An 18,656-nucleotide genomic window follows, 5' to 3' on the forward strand; every position below is an offset into this window, starting at 1 on the left:
CGGTATAGTTTTCTCATTACTCAACATAAAATCTTTCTATACCATTGCTGCTTTAAGAGCTTCCGTTCCTGAAACGGGCTCTATAGTGCATTGAATTAATGGTATAATAAATAATATACGCGTAATTTTTTTTTAAAAAAAATGTGTTTATTGAAAATAATAGTAAAAGTATTTTTATAAATTAATGAAATTTTGATGGTCCCAACTGTATTAATTTATAGAGGTTTAACTGTAATTGCTTTTCTCGAGAGACGTTTTTATAGGGCAATTACGTTTTGATGTTTCGTAAGTAATTATTTTTATTAATGTATAACATCTTTATTATTTATTTTATTTCATAGGTGGTAGATTTCGATTTCTCATTTTCTTCTTTAACATTTTCCAGGAAAAATTATGTTATTAGTCACCCGAAGGCTGTAGGCACCCGTGATTATGGATGGAAATTGAAACGAAATTCTTGAATTCTATTCATTTTACTTCAATTTTTTTTTAATGCGTAAGTAAAGCAAAATTTCTGAATTTTGTGGATTTGGATTAAAAGAATTCAACACTATTTTTTCCCCAATTAATTTAATTTGTAGAAATTGAAAAAAAAAAGTTTTTTTAAGAATACAAATTATAATCTGATCCATTAAATTTTCAAATTTAATAGAAATTAACTTTTCACTTGGAAAGTGTTTCTTTAAATGTTTCTTTAAAAATAATAATTATAATATAATTCAACCTCGTGGCTCTCACATGCAAAGTGACCACTCCACAATTTGAGCTACATTCGTGAACAAATATTTTACATAATTATAAATGGTATGTATACCTTTATTATCCTTATAATTACAATCTTTATCATTTTCTACCTCAATCACCCATTTCTCTTCCTCTCATTTTTTTAATTTTTTGGTAGATAGTTTTTTTCAATAATATAACCTGGAAGAAAAATAAAATTCGAAAAAATTGAATTAAAAGAATGAAATTATCTTTAGTTATTTTCGATATTTTTAGTCGATTTAAAAAAAATTATTTCAATTTTTTATAGTTATTTTCAACAATATGTAGTATTTTATCAATTTGGTAATCACCTGGAAAAAAATCCGATAACAAATGGATTCAAAAAAATGAAATGAAAAAAAAAGTATTTGATTTTTAGAGATATTGTAGTTGATTTCGAAAATAATATACTCGATGTATGGGAAATTAAAACAGGAAAAAAATGCTCAAGAAAAAAAAAAAGAAAAAGAAAGGGAAAAGACATTTAACAATGGCTAATGTGTAGTAATTAGTAATGAAGAAAGGTAAATTTGTCAATAAAGAAAAGTTTGACCAATTACTAATAAATAAAAAAGTGGTCGGACTCATCCTTAACAAAAAAATATTAGAGTGGGGGTGTTTCACTAATAGCCCGTAAATAATGTTGCTAATGGATCAATATTTATAATGCATAAGGCTAAAGAAATTAAACATACAAGTTAAAGTTGAAATTTTCCGCAAAATAAAACAAAAATATGGGTTACGATTTAAATGTTTAAGAAAAATGTATATGCATAGTATTCTCCAAACTAGAGACATAAAATATAACTTCTTCGAATAAATTGGGTGGGTCTTTTCTGCTCCCAAATGTCTTTTTTTTTTTTTTTTTTTTTTTTTATAATATATTTCCTACATGGGTTCACCTCTAGCGGTTTTAGAAAAAAAAAAAAAAAAAGACACGTGGCAGCAGAAAACTAAAAAAAGACATGTGGCAGCAGAAGACTCACTCAGGGTTTTTGTCACCGAGTGTAGAGTCGAAGGAGTCCATAATATACATTAGATTAATCATGTGTGACAAACTCTATCTAATGATAATTAGCAAGGAGATTTGAATATATATCAATTGACATAAACACATTTGTTCCAACCGTTAGTCCATTTCTTGAGAAGCCATATGATCTTTATAGTGACAATGGCTATAGATCTTATATTGGACAAATTATTTTAATAGTAGAATAGGATGACTTTGAAATTAATTGGATCATAATTTGGTCAAGAGTCTTGATCAATATGTACACCTTAGTTTATTTACATAATTTAATTATCGACTTGCAACAATAAATAATTGGGGAGTCCATTTATATGAATGGTTAATTAATTGATTACGAGCAAGGAGTCATCCGCTTAGACATGCCCACATCGTATTAATTAAATTATTAAATTTTGGTTGGTGAAGATATAGTTGTACTTGAGTTAAATGCAAAAACCACCCCTGTGTTAATCCTAAAGACCAGAAAACCCCCTATGATAAAAAAAGTGACAAATACCCCCCCTATAATGTGTTCAAGCAAGCACACTCAACCCTTTTTGTTTTCCCCCGTTGACCACTCACGAAAAGACGAAAAAACCCTCCAGTAAAATATTTTCAGACTGAAACAATTTTTTTGAAATTTTCAATTCAGTCCATTGTATTTTCAATTAAGCCCTCTCTCCAATTAAAAAACACACAGTAACACACAAATACACACACTTCTCTCTGTGCAAGTATACAAACCTCACCCCACCACTGCCGTCTCCGCCGCCACCTTCTTATCATCATACAAATCTCAAACCCACTCGAGATTCAATCCATATCCGTCAAAAGCTCCGCCCAATTCAAAATAAAACGGGATTTTTTGCAACCTCTAAGGTGGAGGACATTGATCCGACGAGTTTGCTCCCGAAGAAAACCGCCGGCACAAGGCCACTGTAGCCCATCCTCGATTTCTTTACCCTCTGAATCGTGTTCAATTTCGATTTTCTCACCTAATTGAGGGCTGAAATTCTGAGTTGTTGGGGGAGGAACTGAAGACGGTGGGGAAGAGTTGAAGAAGGGAGTACGGACTTACGGTGGAATTGAAGGTGGCGGCAGATTAGTGAAATAATAAATCTGAAAGTGGCGCCGATGGGCCATTTGCGAGTGAAGACGACGATTTTGAGAGGGCCAACGGTGGGATTTGCTCTTCGTCGAAGTGGAGGTCGCCGGACGACAACTTGGAGAAGAGATTTAAGCGGGGGAGAAGGATGATAAAGGGAATTGCTGCAAGCAGATGGCGGCGAAGGAGGCTTGGGCAACTCTGGAGGTAGAACTTGATTTTTTAATGGCGGCGGCGGAGGAGGCTTGGGCAGGGAAGAAGAACATGATTTTTTAATTAATTAATTTATATAATATATATCTTTTCACAATTTATTTGTTTAAATTGAAAACTAAAAATACAGAAGGTTTCATAGGGGCGGTTTTGTCTTTTCATACAAAATATTGTACAAAAATCAAACAGGAGTCGCACGAATAGCGCGTGGACGACACAGCCGATCGGGAGGGGGGAAAACGACTTTGACTATTGAATACTGGGGGGTTTGGGTCACTTTTTTTATCACATGGGGTTTTCTGGTCTTTAGGATTAACACAGGGGGAGTTTTTGCATTTAACTCAGTTGTACTTGTGGGTTGTAATAACTTAACACGCTTTTGATGCAATGGATTAAAAAAACAAAGAAAAAAATAATTAAATTTATCCACGAACATATAATTTACTACCAACCATGAAAAAAAAAATAATCAAATAAATTACAGTCACCTTTGAGATAATGTCAAATTACAAAAAAAATCCTATTAATTGGATAATTACAACCACTTCTCAACTATGAATTTTCTTACATGTCCATTATTGTAGTGCCAAATTTAATAGAATCTTTTAGATTATGTGGAATATTCTTCGGTTTGTACCTATTTTACCCCACTCCAGCTCCACATTTAAAGATGTATTTTTTGATTTTGTATATATCTGATTGTGGTGCATCAGAAACTGCATTTTTTCACAAACTGAGTACAAATGAACTAAAGAACATTTCATAAAATCGAGAAAATTATGTTGAATTTAACACCATAATTAATAGATGGTTGTAATTATCCAAATATAAATGATTTTTTCGTAATTTAAAATTACGATAGGAATAACAGTAATTTACCCTATGATGATCATGCTAAATGCTACATACTAAAAAGAACAATAACACACACCACCTTTCTCAATCGTACAAATTGCTTATTCACAAACAGAACAAATTAATAAAACAGCAAAAAACAAATTAATAAAACAGCAAAAAAAGAAATCAAACCGGTCAAATTCTTTTGAATATTTCCAAATTAAAACCGTCTTCTTCTTCAAGCAGCATAGCTTCTACTCCGGGGAAAAACCTCCGCCCTAGCTCCGCAGCCGCCTTCGACTCCCCCAAATTCACACGGCTTCTCTTCATCAATCCGGCCAATAGTAACCGTCCTGCTCCGGCGGATCGCCGCCACGCCTCCTCCGCGCACAGGCGACCGGAGGAGCTCCGCCTCGATTTTCCCGGTGAGGCTGCGAGTGGAAGCAATCCTTACTAGCTCCCTCAAATCCTCGTCTCTAGTACCGGAATTCGAATATGATGAGCTGGCACTTAAACTCCTCGGCAAATTCGAGAAATTGTGTGCCGCCGGAAAGCCAAAGGCATCGCCGCCGTAGGAGACTTGTCCGGCACAACCGGTTAGGCTCTGCACGTAGAAATCTCGAACTCGGGTTAGAATTTTGATTGGTCCTTTCGTGTATCTGGCGAATTTGCTCTTCTTTCGATCTATTTTGGCGCTCATTTTATTTATTTATATATCTTTTTTTTTTTTTTTTTTCTGTCTAAGAATTTTTGTGTTTAAACACCAAATTTGGTAGCTTATGATCAACGCTAGCTGAAAGTGTGATCTTAATACAGTTCTGTATAGAAGAGAGAGAGAAAATAAAAAGACGACTGGAAAATTGTATTTATTTAAATGAATGATTGGAAAGTTGTATTTATTTAGATAACTAAGTAATAGTGGGGCTATATTTTAATTATATTCTCTTATTTGGATTTGTTCAAATTTAATACTATATAGAGCTGATATGGATTCTGATTTCTGACCAAGTGGAGCTCTATTAAGTATTAACCGTGATATGTGTGTCTTATTAATTTAAACTTCGTTTGATACATCCAATGATTCGGGTGGAATTTGTCAAAATTGGGGCCGATTAAATATTCGTTTTACTACAAAGGTTGATTATTTGACCTAATTTATCACATATGACGTAACTCAACTCTTCTATTTGCAGTGGGAAGCCAGTGTAGGGCAAGATCCTATATATAGGTAAAAGGTATGGATTTGTCGGGTTTTAGATCCGTAATTGACTTGCTTAGGCGGGCGTGAATAAGTTAAATAATTTTGAGTTGGGTAATGGATTGTAATTTCTAAAACTGGATAGTTCTAGGCCGGGTAATGGGTCTTACTGGACTGACCAAGAATCAGCATGTATAAATATACTATATTTAACATTTTTTTTGATCAAATACTATATTTAACAATTAATATAAATATATAATTATCGATTTTAGTTAGGGTTGTTCGTGGGTTGGGTTGGTTGATTATCGGCTATTAAACCAACCCAATCCAACTAACCAACAACGGTAAATATTGAAAACCATTATTGACCCAATTTAGATGGGTTGGATGTTGGTTGACATTCAACTTTATGGGGCGGTTGGTGGGTTGGTTGATGGTCATCCACATTTCTAAAAAACATCACTCTTTTAAATATTTTATTACAACAATATTATATTATTACAATTAACAATTAGTTCAACAATATTTAATAAAAAAATTCAAAATATTATAAGCTATATGTATTGCAATTAAACATAAATATAGTTCAACAATATTATAATAAACTCATATATTTCACCTCATGTGTCTTCAAATTAAAATAGTTCAACATAAAACAAAAATTCCAAAATTCTACACAACATATTGAAATTTTATGCTAATTTCTCAATTAGCATGAACTGAACAAGAATTCAATACTTCAGAATAGTTAATCTCCATAAATTATGTTTATGTGTTTTGAGTTTAGTCAATATTAGATAAAAAATAAAATTAATAAATAATAAATTAAGTTGGTTGGCCAATATTACCCGATTAACCAACTTTTTAGCATATTATAAACAACTATACATGGGTTGGTTGATATTATATATCGACCAGCTTGAATGAGTTGGTTGATGGTTGATTATCCATAAAAAAATATAGGTCGAAAATGGGTTGATTGGTGAGTCGGTCCGAGGACAACCCTAATTTCAATTATAAATTTCAATTTCCATCGTGTTTATTCTTGTTTACCCTTTTTCTTCATCGTTTCTGTTTTTTAATCTAATTTCTCGAAATTCATAACTATTAATTATTGACCACCGCTAATGATCTTGTCTTTTGAGATTTATTGTATATGTTAAAAATATAATTAATTAGATTCTTCAACAAGTCCTACATAATAATACGTGGTTCATTTTTTTCTATTTTTTTCTTCTTTCTTTTGATAAGTATAATAATACGTGGTTGTTTGCAGATTATAACGATGGTCTAGTATTTGAGTATATATTGCGTTATTTCAAAATAAGATGATTTTGATTTATCAACAAAGTAAAGTTTTATCTGGGTTGGGGTTTCCACCTAATAACTGATATATTTCTGAACATATTTTAAGGCAAATAATACATTTTTCACCTACCCACTGGATCCGGTCGAAATTTTTGATCAATTCCCATCTATAATAGGTTGGTTGATGGCTTCTAATATTATCAAAATTCGATTGACCGATAATTTTAGGTCAACCAACTGTGTCAATAAAATTTTATTATAAAATGGGTTTTCTTAAGAATTGGTATTGAAATAGTCAGGATTTTATATTAAACAAAAAGTCAACAAGGAGAAAAAATAAATAGAAATCTTTCACCAAAATTTGGGAACGTGTGTTGGGGTTAAATACCTAACACGTAAGTGCACGTATCGCAAACAAGTAGTAAAAGTGGATTTGTGAGAGTCGGATGTCGATCCCACAGGGAATACTCAAATTACCTAATTCTAAGTACCAAATTCTAACAACTATAATTTTTATCCAGCCTACGCAAGTTTGTCAAATTTAATCAATTAAACAATTAAACTAATTAAGAAAGCAAATAATCACGAGAAAATATCAATATAAAACGGATCTAGGATTTTATCTTCCCCTATGCGGTAATTCGTCACCCAATTAACCTCTGTCATGCAAATTATGATTCTCGATTATTAACCCGAGACACTCAATTACTCATAATCCGCTGTCGCGTGTATTATGAGTCTATTATTCATAAACGATTCACTATATGTCTATGCAAACCTAGTATGAATAAAGCATTAAATAACAAGTCTCATAAACGGCTACCTAAGGTATTATCTGTATATCTACGATAACACATGCAATTAACACACTCATCCGGTGAAAACTACTCGAAGGCTCTCCTATCCTTGTTCTAATTATTAAAACGATATGTCAATCAATTCTAACAATAACATATAGCAACATAAATTAGCTACGTTCATGCGCTAAATAAGATCAAATAGAAGAAATAATCAAGGAATTTAAACTTGCATAATATTAGAAAAATAGGTTCGAATCACCACATAGGGTTCCAACAAAATCCTAGATTAAAAACTTAGCTACTCATGTTCTCTACGAAAAGCATAATAAAAATACGAAAAATCATAAAAATTGTGAATAAAAGTAAAGGGAGAACTATGATGAAGATTCGTCGAGTCTTTGTCTTCGTTGCTCCGTTCTCTTGCTCCTAGATTGCGTGTAAAAAGATAAGATCCCCAATTGTGTGATTGGCTTGGCCTTATATATGGTGTAAAAAGATAGGAAGGCGGTTTCCTTGTGTAATTAAACTTCCTTCACTGCGCCTACTCGTGATCTCGGACGGCTGTGTCAAAATTAACGCTGAAACTCGGACGGCCGTCCGGACTTCAATTCTTCGAAGTTATAATTTTTTTTCACTTTTGGCCCACTTTTTCTCCGAAATTGCAATTTTTACCCCATAAGTTTCCAATTCTTCAATTTGTACCTAAAATACAAATAATCAACATTTTAAGCACCAATTACCGTTAAAACACACTAAAAGCTCCAATTAAAAGGTACGAATAAGTGTAAAAATATACACTTAACAACGTGCATGTTTGGGATTAGTTTGAATTTCAAAATTATATTTTGTGTCGATTGCTAGTAACTATTTTGAACTGATAAATGATCATGGCGAGTGGCACTAGCCAGAATGTGCATACGTTTACCCTAAAATTTGTTTTTTTTTTCTTTTTCTTTTTTGTAAGTGAATTAGGTGACGTGTATGCCCATCAACCGACCCATTTTGGAACTAAGTAATCGGTTGCTAGCCATCAAAGAGGATGGTCCTAATTTACAAATTGAAATTAGAATTTTTTTATGAATATTTCAAAGTTTATGAGGCAAAAATTTTATTAAAGTCTTAAAGTACAAGCGGCAACTTCACAATTCCCAAGGAACAAGTATATCTATACAATGTTACACCTGGTGAAATACAAAATGCGGAATAGATATTTACTCTTCGTTTATACAAACACACACACATATATTGATGTGTTAATCAACAATCAAAATTTCATCTGCTGTAATCTTCAACATGTGTAGTTTAGAAATAACCGAACAAGAATTTGAGGAAAGTAAAAATTGGTGATTGCAAAGTAAAAGTTTAAGAAATTATTTATTACCTCTCTAAAAATGTGGAATGCATGCAAAATGTTCTAACAATCTCTTTTTTTTTTTTCTTTTTTTCCTTTATCTCTTTTGAGAAAAAAATGTTCTACTAAATTGACTTTGAACACATAATTAGAGTTTGTAAGTCATATAAGTAGAAATTGTGATTAGTATTAACTTTAATTTTTGGTGGCACACATAATTAATCCTATTTCTAATTAATTACAAAAAAATACCTTTGAATTAGAAAAGCTGATGCAAAATATTCTTTTGTAAATATAACTTAATACATATACATGCAACATTAAATTGAAATAATATATTCAGGCTGAATTATTGAAGTCCCTGGCGGCTGATTATTGATAAATCTTGACCACTTCAAATCTATTTTGACATTTTGTGGTTGACTAAATAAATATGAGAAATTGACGATTGAACCAACAAGAATCTAATTTTTTTATTTTTTTTTTCCACGAGACTAGAATCCAAATATACTATTTATGACATAATAATGACGTCAGAGGCGATCAACCATTTTTATCACAAGTATCCCAAAAAAAAGTTGCGAATTTTGGCTAATAGTTATAAACTTTAAGTAACACATCATATATTAAAAAAATTGATCATTGAAATTCTTTAAAATTACATTACAAATAAGATTTTTAATACTACACTTGTTTATGTGTTTTATATTCTTATTTCGGGTAAATTACGAGAACCCCTTAAGATAAGGTCTACTTATGAAAAGATCTCTTGTTTGTACAATTACAATAGTAATAACACATGTTCAAGGTCAAAAATAATATTTTTAGAGAAATATTCCATGGAATCAAAAGATTTCGCTAAAAGTAACACCGTAGAAGAACTGTTTAAGAAGGATACATACCTCGTCGAGGTTTTCATAATTACGCAAATATGGAGAGAATTTTCATAATCAAACTAACCTAGGGATTTTCTCGTAGTTTACCTATTTATTTTTGCAAACTATGTATGGTTTGTGTTTTCAATTTCTTTACATTAGCAGATTTGTGCCTCTCTAAGATAATATTTTTTCCGTTTTATATACTTAATTAGGGCAAATTGCATGTCAACCTCTATAATTTTGTAATTTTCGAACTTTACCTCCTCAAAATTTAAAAAAATGAATGTCCATCTTCAAAATGTTATACCTGTTGCACATTGCCCCGACAACAAAATTTCGATAGATTATTAATCGGAATTGAGTGTTCTTTTTTTTTTTTTTTGCACGTTACCCTTTTAATTGTTATTTTTATTGCACGTTGACCCTTAAATACAATATTTTTCAACACAATGCCTCTTTAAAATGCTATTTTTATTGCACAATGTCCACCGAAAATTGGATTTTGGAGTAAAGTGTAACTAAATCAATATTTCGAGAGGGGTCATCTCTTTTCTGAATTTTTAGAGGAAAAAATGTCAAAAATGAAAATTTATAAGGGGTGAAGGGCATTATATCAATTTAATTATATATTTTGGTCAAATATAAAATAAAAAAAAAATTAAATAATTTTGCTATATTTCAGTCGTTTGACCAACTTTAAGGCATCTTTCACTTCCCCAGTTACCCCTCTAATTAATTATATTATTTCTTTGATTATTTCAAACTCTTGCAAATTATATATATTGCTCAAAATAATGTACTATAAATACATCACCGAAAGCCAAAAATCTTTTTCATCGCATTTAAAATATAATTATATATCATAAATAATTAGCAATCATGGACTCAAATTCATACATTAAAAGAAATTCTTCTTCTCATGAAGATTCTTATTATTATTCTTCAACTCATTACTTTCCTTATAATCAATATTACCAGCAGCAAGAAATCAGGACTCGCCGGAAACAGCCGCCGCCGCTGCCGGCATTCACCGCATCCCTCCACTGCGTCCGTAAGTTTCCGACGAAGAAATTTATTACCAAGAAATTACCGATCGCACCTCTTCCGCGGACCCCACCGAAGCTCTACAAGGTGAGCCCCGCCGATTTCAAGGATGCCGTTCAGAAGCTAACCGGTGCTTCGTCGGGGTTCACGCGGCTGCAGGAGGTGGCTCCGCCGCCTCTCAGCGTCCCTCCGCCAGCTTACTTTCATCCGGCTTCACCGTATTGGGATGCTACTGCTAATATTGTGGCTAAAGATGAAAAAGAAGAAGAGAAAAATTTTCGAAAATCGTATGAGAATAATAATAATTGTGGATCAGTTATTATAAGTCCAATTGATTTTAGCTTGTCACCTTCATCACTCGCTTGGTGTTGGTCTGTACTTATGAGTCCCGAAGTCGTTTAGATTGCTCGCTTAATTATTTTTGTTTCATATTATGTCACTTTTGATTTTCAATACTGCATTAAATATATTTTTTTCATGTTTTAAACTTATTAATTGTACTCTAAATATTAACTCTCTCTTATCATATCATATCATTAAATGATAAATGTTATTTTAGTCTTTTTAATGTGTTTTTTTTGTTTGTTTGTCTAAAATCAAAACATATTTATTGAGATTAATAATACTTGTGCAAAGCTGAAAAACGACAATTAATTAGAAACAGACGAAGTAAACGATAGATGATGCGAGATGGAGGGAGTACAAATTGTCATGAAATGTGTGGACTACGTTTTTTCATAATTATTGGCCGCCATGCATATTGGAGTAAGAATTGAATTTTGCCTTGAGCACAAAAAGAATTAGAAGCTTTATAAAAATATTATTTTGTGTGGTAAATTCTTAGGAAATTATTTGTAATGTTGCTTACACATATTGGATTAGTGTGTTTGGGATTGAGTATTGCAAGGTTTGGTACATAACACCCTTTTATACGGTGGTAAATGTAACAAATTTTCAAAATGCAGGAAGCTGGATGTAATTTAAAAAAAAAAAAGATTCTTTTATGATTACACTTTACATCAGGGAGTTCATTGTTATTACCCTCTTATATATATATATATATATATATATATATATATATATATATATATATATATATATATATATATATATATATATATATATAATGTAAATAATGAAAAAAAAAATCATGTGTATAATAACCGAAATATTGGTTTTTTTTATTTTTATAAGCCACACTTGACGAATTTAACCAATTATATCCTACCATACACCTGCATTATGTATATCTTCAATTCAAATTTTACATACACAAATCGAAATCGGAAAATCAGCCAACAAAATTCGCCGAAAATAACATATAGTATTATTTAGACATTCTTCCCATATAGTCTAGTACTAATTAGACACTAATGTTTCTCAATTACAAGCAATAACTTTACGATCTGGAACGAGGCAACTCGCCGCCTAAAAGTGGTGGCGCCGCCGCTAAATAATAAGGTGTGTAATGATCAATATATATTTGAAGTCTACAATACTCTAGTATTTATTATTTATTTAAAAAAATCTTCAATAAATTAAGTAGTGATTGTCCTTATTGACTTCTCTGTTAAATCTTAGTGGCGTGCTATGGTGCACGGACACGGATACGTGGACACGGCGATACGCGGATACGGACACGGTGATACGACATTTCCAAAAAACTAGGATACGGACACGTGGGGGATACGCGTAAATATAAAAAACATAGGGGTATATTTATAAATAATAAAAATATAGGGGTACATTTATAAATTGTAAAAAAAATGTATAAGTCGTCATCGCATAAGAGAACCACTCGCCCTTGTTGCTCGTGTTCTTGATCGCCGTCCCATGCTAGACTTTTGGAGTTTTTGGTGGACTCACAAAGAAAACAGAGGAAATGTGTATTACAAAGAAAAGAAAATGCGCATTTTTTTTATTAGAGCTCTCCTTTACAACGTAAGAGAAGTGTCCCAACTTTTTTAAAATTGTGGACACTGCCCGATACGGGCGTCCTACTTTTAGCGAAATTACGACACGGCCCGACACGGGTATCCGAGAAGTGTCTGGGAGTATCCGAGTGTCCAGGTATCGGATACGGGGACTCTTCACCTTCTAGAAGTGTCCGTGCAGCATAGGTGGCGTGGAATTAGACTTTTAATTATAAACTGCATTAAATTCAATCCTACTTTTAGGCTCATAAGTCATAAGCAGTCATTTATAGAACACATTAAAATTACACTTTTTGATGAGTAAAACAATTCTTAGGGCATCTTCAGTATAGTAAGCAAACTTTATTTGGCTTTAGAATATAGAAATTGTAGAAGAAAATTCAACACCAACAAGAAATTTAATGGGTCTCTAAATTTTCAGATTTTTGCATAATCTCCAAACTTAATTCTAAATATAGGACTTTGTTTGGAGACTCATGTGTATCATGGGACTTTGTTTAGGGACTCAAGAGCCCTCCGCTGTGAAATTTTATTTTTTAGAGACTCTAAGGGCATCTCCAATGGAGTCTCTAAACTCCATTGGGCTGCATAATATAGAAATTCTGCACCAAAATCCAACACCAACAAGAAATTTTAAGGGGCTCTAAATTTTCAGATTTTTGCAAAATATGCAAACTTGGTTCTAAATTTAGGTATTGCTTTAGAGACTCTGATTTATTGGGACCCAGCTTCAAACAAAACAAAATTTCTTGAATTTAAATTTTGAATTTAATTTTTTTAAATAAAAATAAAAATTTGAATGATTTGTAAATATGACCGTTGGTTTTCAACGGTAAGAAAAATAATGAAAAAAGCATAAATACCCTCTAATTGTTCTTCATCTTCATCTTCATCTTCTTCATCTTCTTCTAAATCTCCAGATTGTGAGTTTTTTTTCTCTTCAATAGTTGTAGAAATTGGAAACTTGGTTGGGTTTATGGCAGAGAATGAAGAAATAAGAAGTATAGGGGGCTGGGATTTACTTCAGTTCTTGAAGAAATTAGGAGCAATTTTTTTTGTGTTTTCTCTCTGTCATGGCTGCGTGAATAAATTGGGGAGTTGCGTGAATAAATTGGGGAAGAAGAGGGATTAGGTTTAGAAGAGAGAAAAGAGGAAAAAAAAAAAAAAGGAAAAAATACGTGTGGGTGTCAAAGCGGTGCACAATTTGTGGAGATTACAAATCTTATATTTAATTAGTTACTAAAAAATATTTAATTAGTCTTATTTTTTTTTTTTTTAGTAATTAGTTTATTTTGTTTTAAAGTTTAATAAATTTAATTTTTTTATATTTAGTTTAATGACTTATTATTTAATTATTTTGTAACAGTAATGGAAGATCTCGAAGGAAGTTCAAGGGGTCGTAATTTTTCTTCTGAAGAGGATGCATCTTTGTGCCGAGCTTATATAGCGATTAGTGAAGATCCACTTATTGGAAAAAATCAATCAATAACTACAATGTGGAAGCGAATACAAGAAAAATTTCACGAGTTGGTTCCTGATGGAGGTGAAAACAGAACAGCAAAAAGTCTGAAATCCCATTGGACGAAAATCAATCAAAGTTGTACAAGATTTGCTGAATGTGTTGCTCAAATAACTTTGAGGCCAAGAAGCGGAGCAAGTGCCATTGACAATGTGAGTGTTATTTATGTTGTGTTATTTTTATTTCTTATTTAATATTTTATATACTAAATGTTTGTTATTTTTGTTATTCACAGTTGGATGACGCTAGACTACTATACCTTAGTAGTGAGCGCAAAAATTTTAACTTGGATCATTGCTGGACAATTTTACAAGATGGCAAAAAATGGAGGGCTATCATCGGAGTTCAATTCTCCCCAAGTGCAAATATCACTTCAAGTCCGAACCTATTTTCTAGTCCGAGTGAAGGAGGGGATTCGGTGCCGGAGACCCAAAATTTACCTGAATCATCAAACACCAACGTAAGGCCGATGGGGCACAAAAAAGCTAAGAAACAAAAAGATAAGGGCACTGTAAATGATAGCACGAGACAAGCTGATTCAATGGCAAAAGTAATGAGGGATTACCAAGAAAAATTTGAGATTAAAACAGATTTCAAAATTATGATGACGAGCAGGTCCTCAGTTGAAACTCCGGAGAGGAAAGCATGGTTGATTGAACAACAAAATGCCATTATTGCAAAAACGAGGATTTTGACGATGATGTCTATCATCCCGAAATGCCTCCATCTGATTAAGTATATTGATGTTCTTTTAACGGTTTAATTTTCTGATTATCGTTGATTATCTTAAATGTAGTTATTTTAATTGTTAATTTGAATTTTTAGTAATGTCTAATAAGTTATTAATATTAATGTTAATTTTTTAAATATATAATTTTAAATATTAAGTTTACAGACAATCAATTAAAACGAGGATTAATATGGTTGACCCAAATATCCCTTAAAATACAAGGAACAAAACAAAAAAACAAGACAATGAATAACCATCTTACAACATGATTACAACAATAAAAATTAAACATTCAAATTTCCATCTCGATACTCTTTCCAGACATGCTCGACGAGATCATTTCGGAGCATAAAATAGCGATTTGTATCTGTAAGTCCGGCACGGTTGCTTAAATATTCTGCAATAGTTATCGGGTCTCGATCAACAGGTTGCTGCTGCACGTGCTCGACAAAATCGTCACCTTCTTGATTGCGGTTGTCTTCCACGATCATATTATGAAGAATTATACAACATTTCATAACTTCACCAATTTGTGCATTGTGCCATAATCGACAAGGTCCTGTAATAAACTCAAATCGTTGTTGGAGAATGCCAAATGTTCTTTCAACATCCTTTCGATATGCCTCTTGCAACCTCGTAAATAATTGTTTATCGCGTCCTTGTGGATCGGGAATTGCTTGAACAATAGTTGACCAACGTGGATATATACCATCTGCTAGATAATATCCTTGCTTGTATACTCTACCATTTATAGTAAACTGAATATCTGTGGCTAGACCTTCGACAACATCATTGAAAATAGGTGAGCTATATAATACATTAAGATCATTACACGCACCTGGTGGACCAAAGTATGAATGCCAAATCCAAGTATCATATGATGCTACGGCTTCAAGTATTATTGTAGGTTTGCCATGGCGCCCAGAGTATGTACCAGCCCAAGCGGTGGGACAATTTTTCCATTCCCAATGCATACAGTCCACACTTCCTAGCATTCCAGGAAATCCCCGTTGCTCTGCTTTTCTAAGTAGTCTTACCATGTCTGCATTGTTAGGTCGTCGAAGGTACTCCTCTCCATACACTGCATTGACAGCACGACAAAAATGCTTCAAAGTATCTGAGGATGTGCTCGCTGCTATTTTTAGATACTCGTCAATTGCATCTGCAGGATATCTGTAAGCGAGTATACGAAGTGCAGCTGTCATCTTGACATGGGGTGAGAAACCTTGATTTCCGGAGGCATCCGGTTTTTGCCTAAAGTAATCGTCAAAATTCACAATATCATTCATAATTCGTAAAAATAATTCACGCCTCATACGATTTCTAGTTCGAAAATATTCAGGAGGATATAAAGGACGATCTACAAAGTAATCATTCATAAGTCGCTCATGCGCAGCTCTTCGATCCCTTCTTATGGAAGTCCGGCGTGATGATGTTCCTCCATGTTGTGTTTTGCACTTTCCCTGCGAAGCCAACATGAGTGATTGGTATTCCACGTACATCGTCGTCATCATTGTGTGGCCTTGGTTGTCGTCGTCAGAGGAGGAATTATCACTTCCTTGCTGTGCCATTTTCTTTTTATAAAACAGAAACTGAATTGTATATAGAATGTGAGGTGATTGTGTATAGAATGTGTGGTGATTGTGTAAGGGGTGAGGAGTACCATTATATAAGAAAATGAATAGATAATAGATAAGAATTGGATGGCCAAGATTGAACATGAAAATTCAATCTAATGGATTATAGTTGGATAAGATAATGAAAATCTGAATAAGATCATCAAGATGTGGATAAGATGATTAGATAAAAATTTGATGGACGAGATCAATTGAAATCATATCCAGTGGTTGTAGTTCAATATTTCAGATATTTTCAGAAATTTTCATTTTTAGGATCAAAATGTGTATTAAAAATAATTAAGATTGTTTAAATAAAATTTAACTGTCTACAATCTCGTATATGAATAAAATTTGAGCCATAAATAAATTACTACATAAAATAATCCGCAACATGATTTAGAGACTCGAAATTATAGAGCCCTCCCATTGTGGATTTTTTTTTTTTAGAGACCCCAAAATTTTACTGGGTCTCCATTTGGGTCTCCAAAACATAATTTGGAGACCCAATTTGAAGACTCTATTGGAGATGCCCTAAGATCCCACCGGGTCTCCATACTGGTCTCCAAAATAGAATTTAGGGACCCGATTTGCTTACTCCGTTGGAGATGCCCTTATATGACTAACAATATATTTTTTTCCCGGCTGGGCATGGGTCGGGTCTTATAATTATCGACCAATTATCAATCTGACCCGACTAAATGACTTATTTAATTATTGCAAATTATTATGGCCCAGCCATTATGGGTCGGATAATAGTCGACAACCAATTTTGTCGGGTAAAATATGGGGCGGTTGGTTGATATGTATCGATTATTTTTGTTCTTTTACAATAATAAGAAGTTATGCTATCAACTTTTTTAGAAATTTTTCAGAAGATATTCAAAATTAAAGGGAAAACTTTATATTTTTAAAACTTTATATTTTAAAAATCCTAACTTTAAAATTAAGATTTTTTTCTTCCTAAATTTCTACAATAAGTAAATATATAAAGACGGATAGGAAACAAGAATTATAAAATAAAAATAGTAAGTAGAGTCTACAAATTTTGTATTTTGAGTTTTCGAAATTTGACTTCTTTTATATATTATTAATTTTAACTTTTAAAAATAAGAATTACAATTAAATATTTATAATAAAGTTTTATCATTAAAAAAGTCAGTTAGTCGGATAATTATCGGCCAACCGACTTTTAAGTAATCTGAAACCCACCGACCGATCTATTTATACATTGGTAGGTTAAAATCACCGGCCCGACTATATAGGTCAGTCAATAATCAGTTATCGATTATTGAAAATGGGTCGAAATTAAGTTGGTCGGTTGGCTGGTAAAACCAACCCATGCTCAGGTATATAACACATACATACTATATATATAAACGTAATATTTTTTTTTTTCATTATTGCATATTTGCATGGGACAAATCACACAAAATAAATAAATAATTAATTAAATATTTAAGATGAATTATCAAAGCCATGGCGGCTGGTTATCCAATAAATCTGGACCACTTGTGGTTACGTTGCACTCAATAAATAGGTGCATTATGAGAAACAGTGACGAAATCAATAATCCGGGAGATTTTCAACTACACTATTTTGCCTGTATTAATAACACAATAATGGATGTAATAAAATAATATATTTTATAAGATTAGTATTAAATTATATATAGTGTATAAATAATATTTTGACAGTCAAAATTGCCCACCAAAATGTAAGGTCAGCTTCCGGTCAGGTGTGCCGACGCTGAAGACAAAACTCAAAATATTTGCTCTCTCTCTCTCTAGATTTCTCTCTCTCTTGATTCAACTTCAAGGTCTCTTTCACTAGTATCCCTTCTTAATTGTTTTTAATTCAATTTCTTGCAACTTGTTATCTGAATTATTGAAATATCATTAGTTCTTATATTAGCCTAAATAGAAAGTACATAAAGGGCGAAAAAGAAAAATAGAGCTTACGATTGTATGACGCATGACGGAAGCGTGGAAAGAAATCACATTTTTTTTACGAATTAATTCTATAGAATAAAGAAATATTTTCAAAATCCACCAAAAAAAAAAGAAAAAAAAAAAGAGAGAGAGAATGCTCTAAAAATTGTATTACTTTCAAAAGTTATGAAATTCTCACTATTATGGACGTATTTAAATTTATAACGTTTAAAAGTAACAAAATCCTAATAAAACTCGAAAACTAGGAGGAAACAAAAAAAATACTAAATAAAGCAAACACAAGTTAATAGAGTGATTCTAATAGATCTTGTGTTTCATGAGCAACGTTTGTGAGCTTTTTTTTATTGAATCGTTTTTCTTGCTATATAGTTAATTTCAAATTCAAATATTATTG

General features: G+C 32.3%; 3 protein-coding genes across 3 annotated transcripts; 1 reads left to right on the forward strand and 2 right to left on the reverse strand.

The window, feature by feature from the left end:
- Window positions 1-3,909: 3,909 nt before the first annotated feature.
- On the reverse strand, window positions 3,910-4,864 carry LOC105953454 (uncharacterized). Its single transcript, XM_012977113.2, has one exon. It carries the CDS (start codon window positions 4,627-4,629, stop codon window positions 4,168-4,170), a length of 462 nt encoding a protein of 153 aa, XP_012832567.2. The 5' UTR covers window positions 4,630-4,864; the 3' UTR covers window positions 3,910-4,167.
- Window positions 4,865-13,346: 8,482 nt separating this feature from the next.
- On the forward strand, window positions 13,347-14,727 carry LOC148766187 (glutathione S-transferase T3-like). The gene is made up of 3 exons (XM_088826764.1): window positions 13,347-13,368; window positions 13,812-14,116; window positions 14,200-14,727. Exons 2-3 carry the CDS (start codon window positions 13,814-13,816, stop codon window positions 14,725-14,727), a joined length of 831 nt encoding a protein of 276 aa, XP_088682890.1. The 5' UTR covers window positions 13,347-13,368; window positions 13,812-13,813.
- Window positions 14,728-14,867: 140 nt separating this feature from the next.
- On the reverse strand, window positions 14,868-16,420 carry LOC105959663 (uncharacterized). The gene has a single exon (XM_088826458.1). It carries the CDS (start codon window positions 16,413-16,415, stop codon window positions 14,979-14,981), a length of 1,437 nt encoding a protein of 478 aa, XP_088682584.1. The 5' UTR covers window positions 16,416-16,420; the 3' UTR covers window positions 14,868-14,978.
- Between the last annotated feature and the right edge of the window lie 2,236 nt (window positions 16,421-18,656).

This window comes from Erythranthe guttata, chromosome 12 (assembly GCF_056151865.1).
Source record: "Erythranthe guttata isolate IM_541 chromosome 12, IM_541, whole genome shotgun sequence".
NCBI lineage: Eukaryota > Viridiplantae > Streptophyta > Magnoliopsida > Lamiales > Phrymaceae > Erythranthe > Erythranthe guttata.

Coding starts and splice junctions, on each gene's coding strand:
- LOC105953454 (XM_012977113.2), bottom strand. CDS start 4,629: ATGAGCGCCAAAATAGATCGAAAGAAGAGCAAATTCGCCAGATACACG.
- LOC148766187 (XM_088826764.1), top strand. CDS start 13,814: ATGGAAGATCTCGAAGGAAGTTCAAGGGGTCGTAATTTTTCTTCTGAA. Junction 14,117..14,199: donor GAGCAAGTGCCATTGACAAT/GTGAGTGTTATT, acceptor TGTTATTCACAG/TTGGATGACGCTAGACTACT.
- LOC105959663 (XM_088826458.1), bottom strand. CDS start 16,415: ATGTTCAATCTTGGCCATCCAATTCTTATCTATTATCTATTCATTTTC.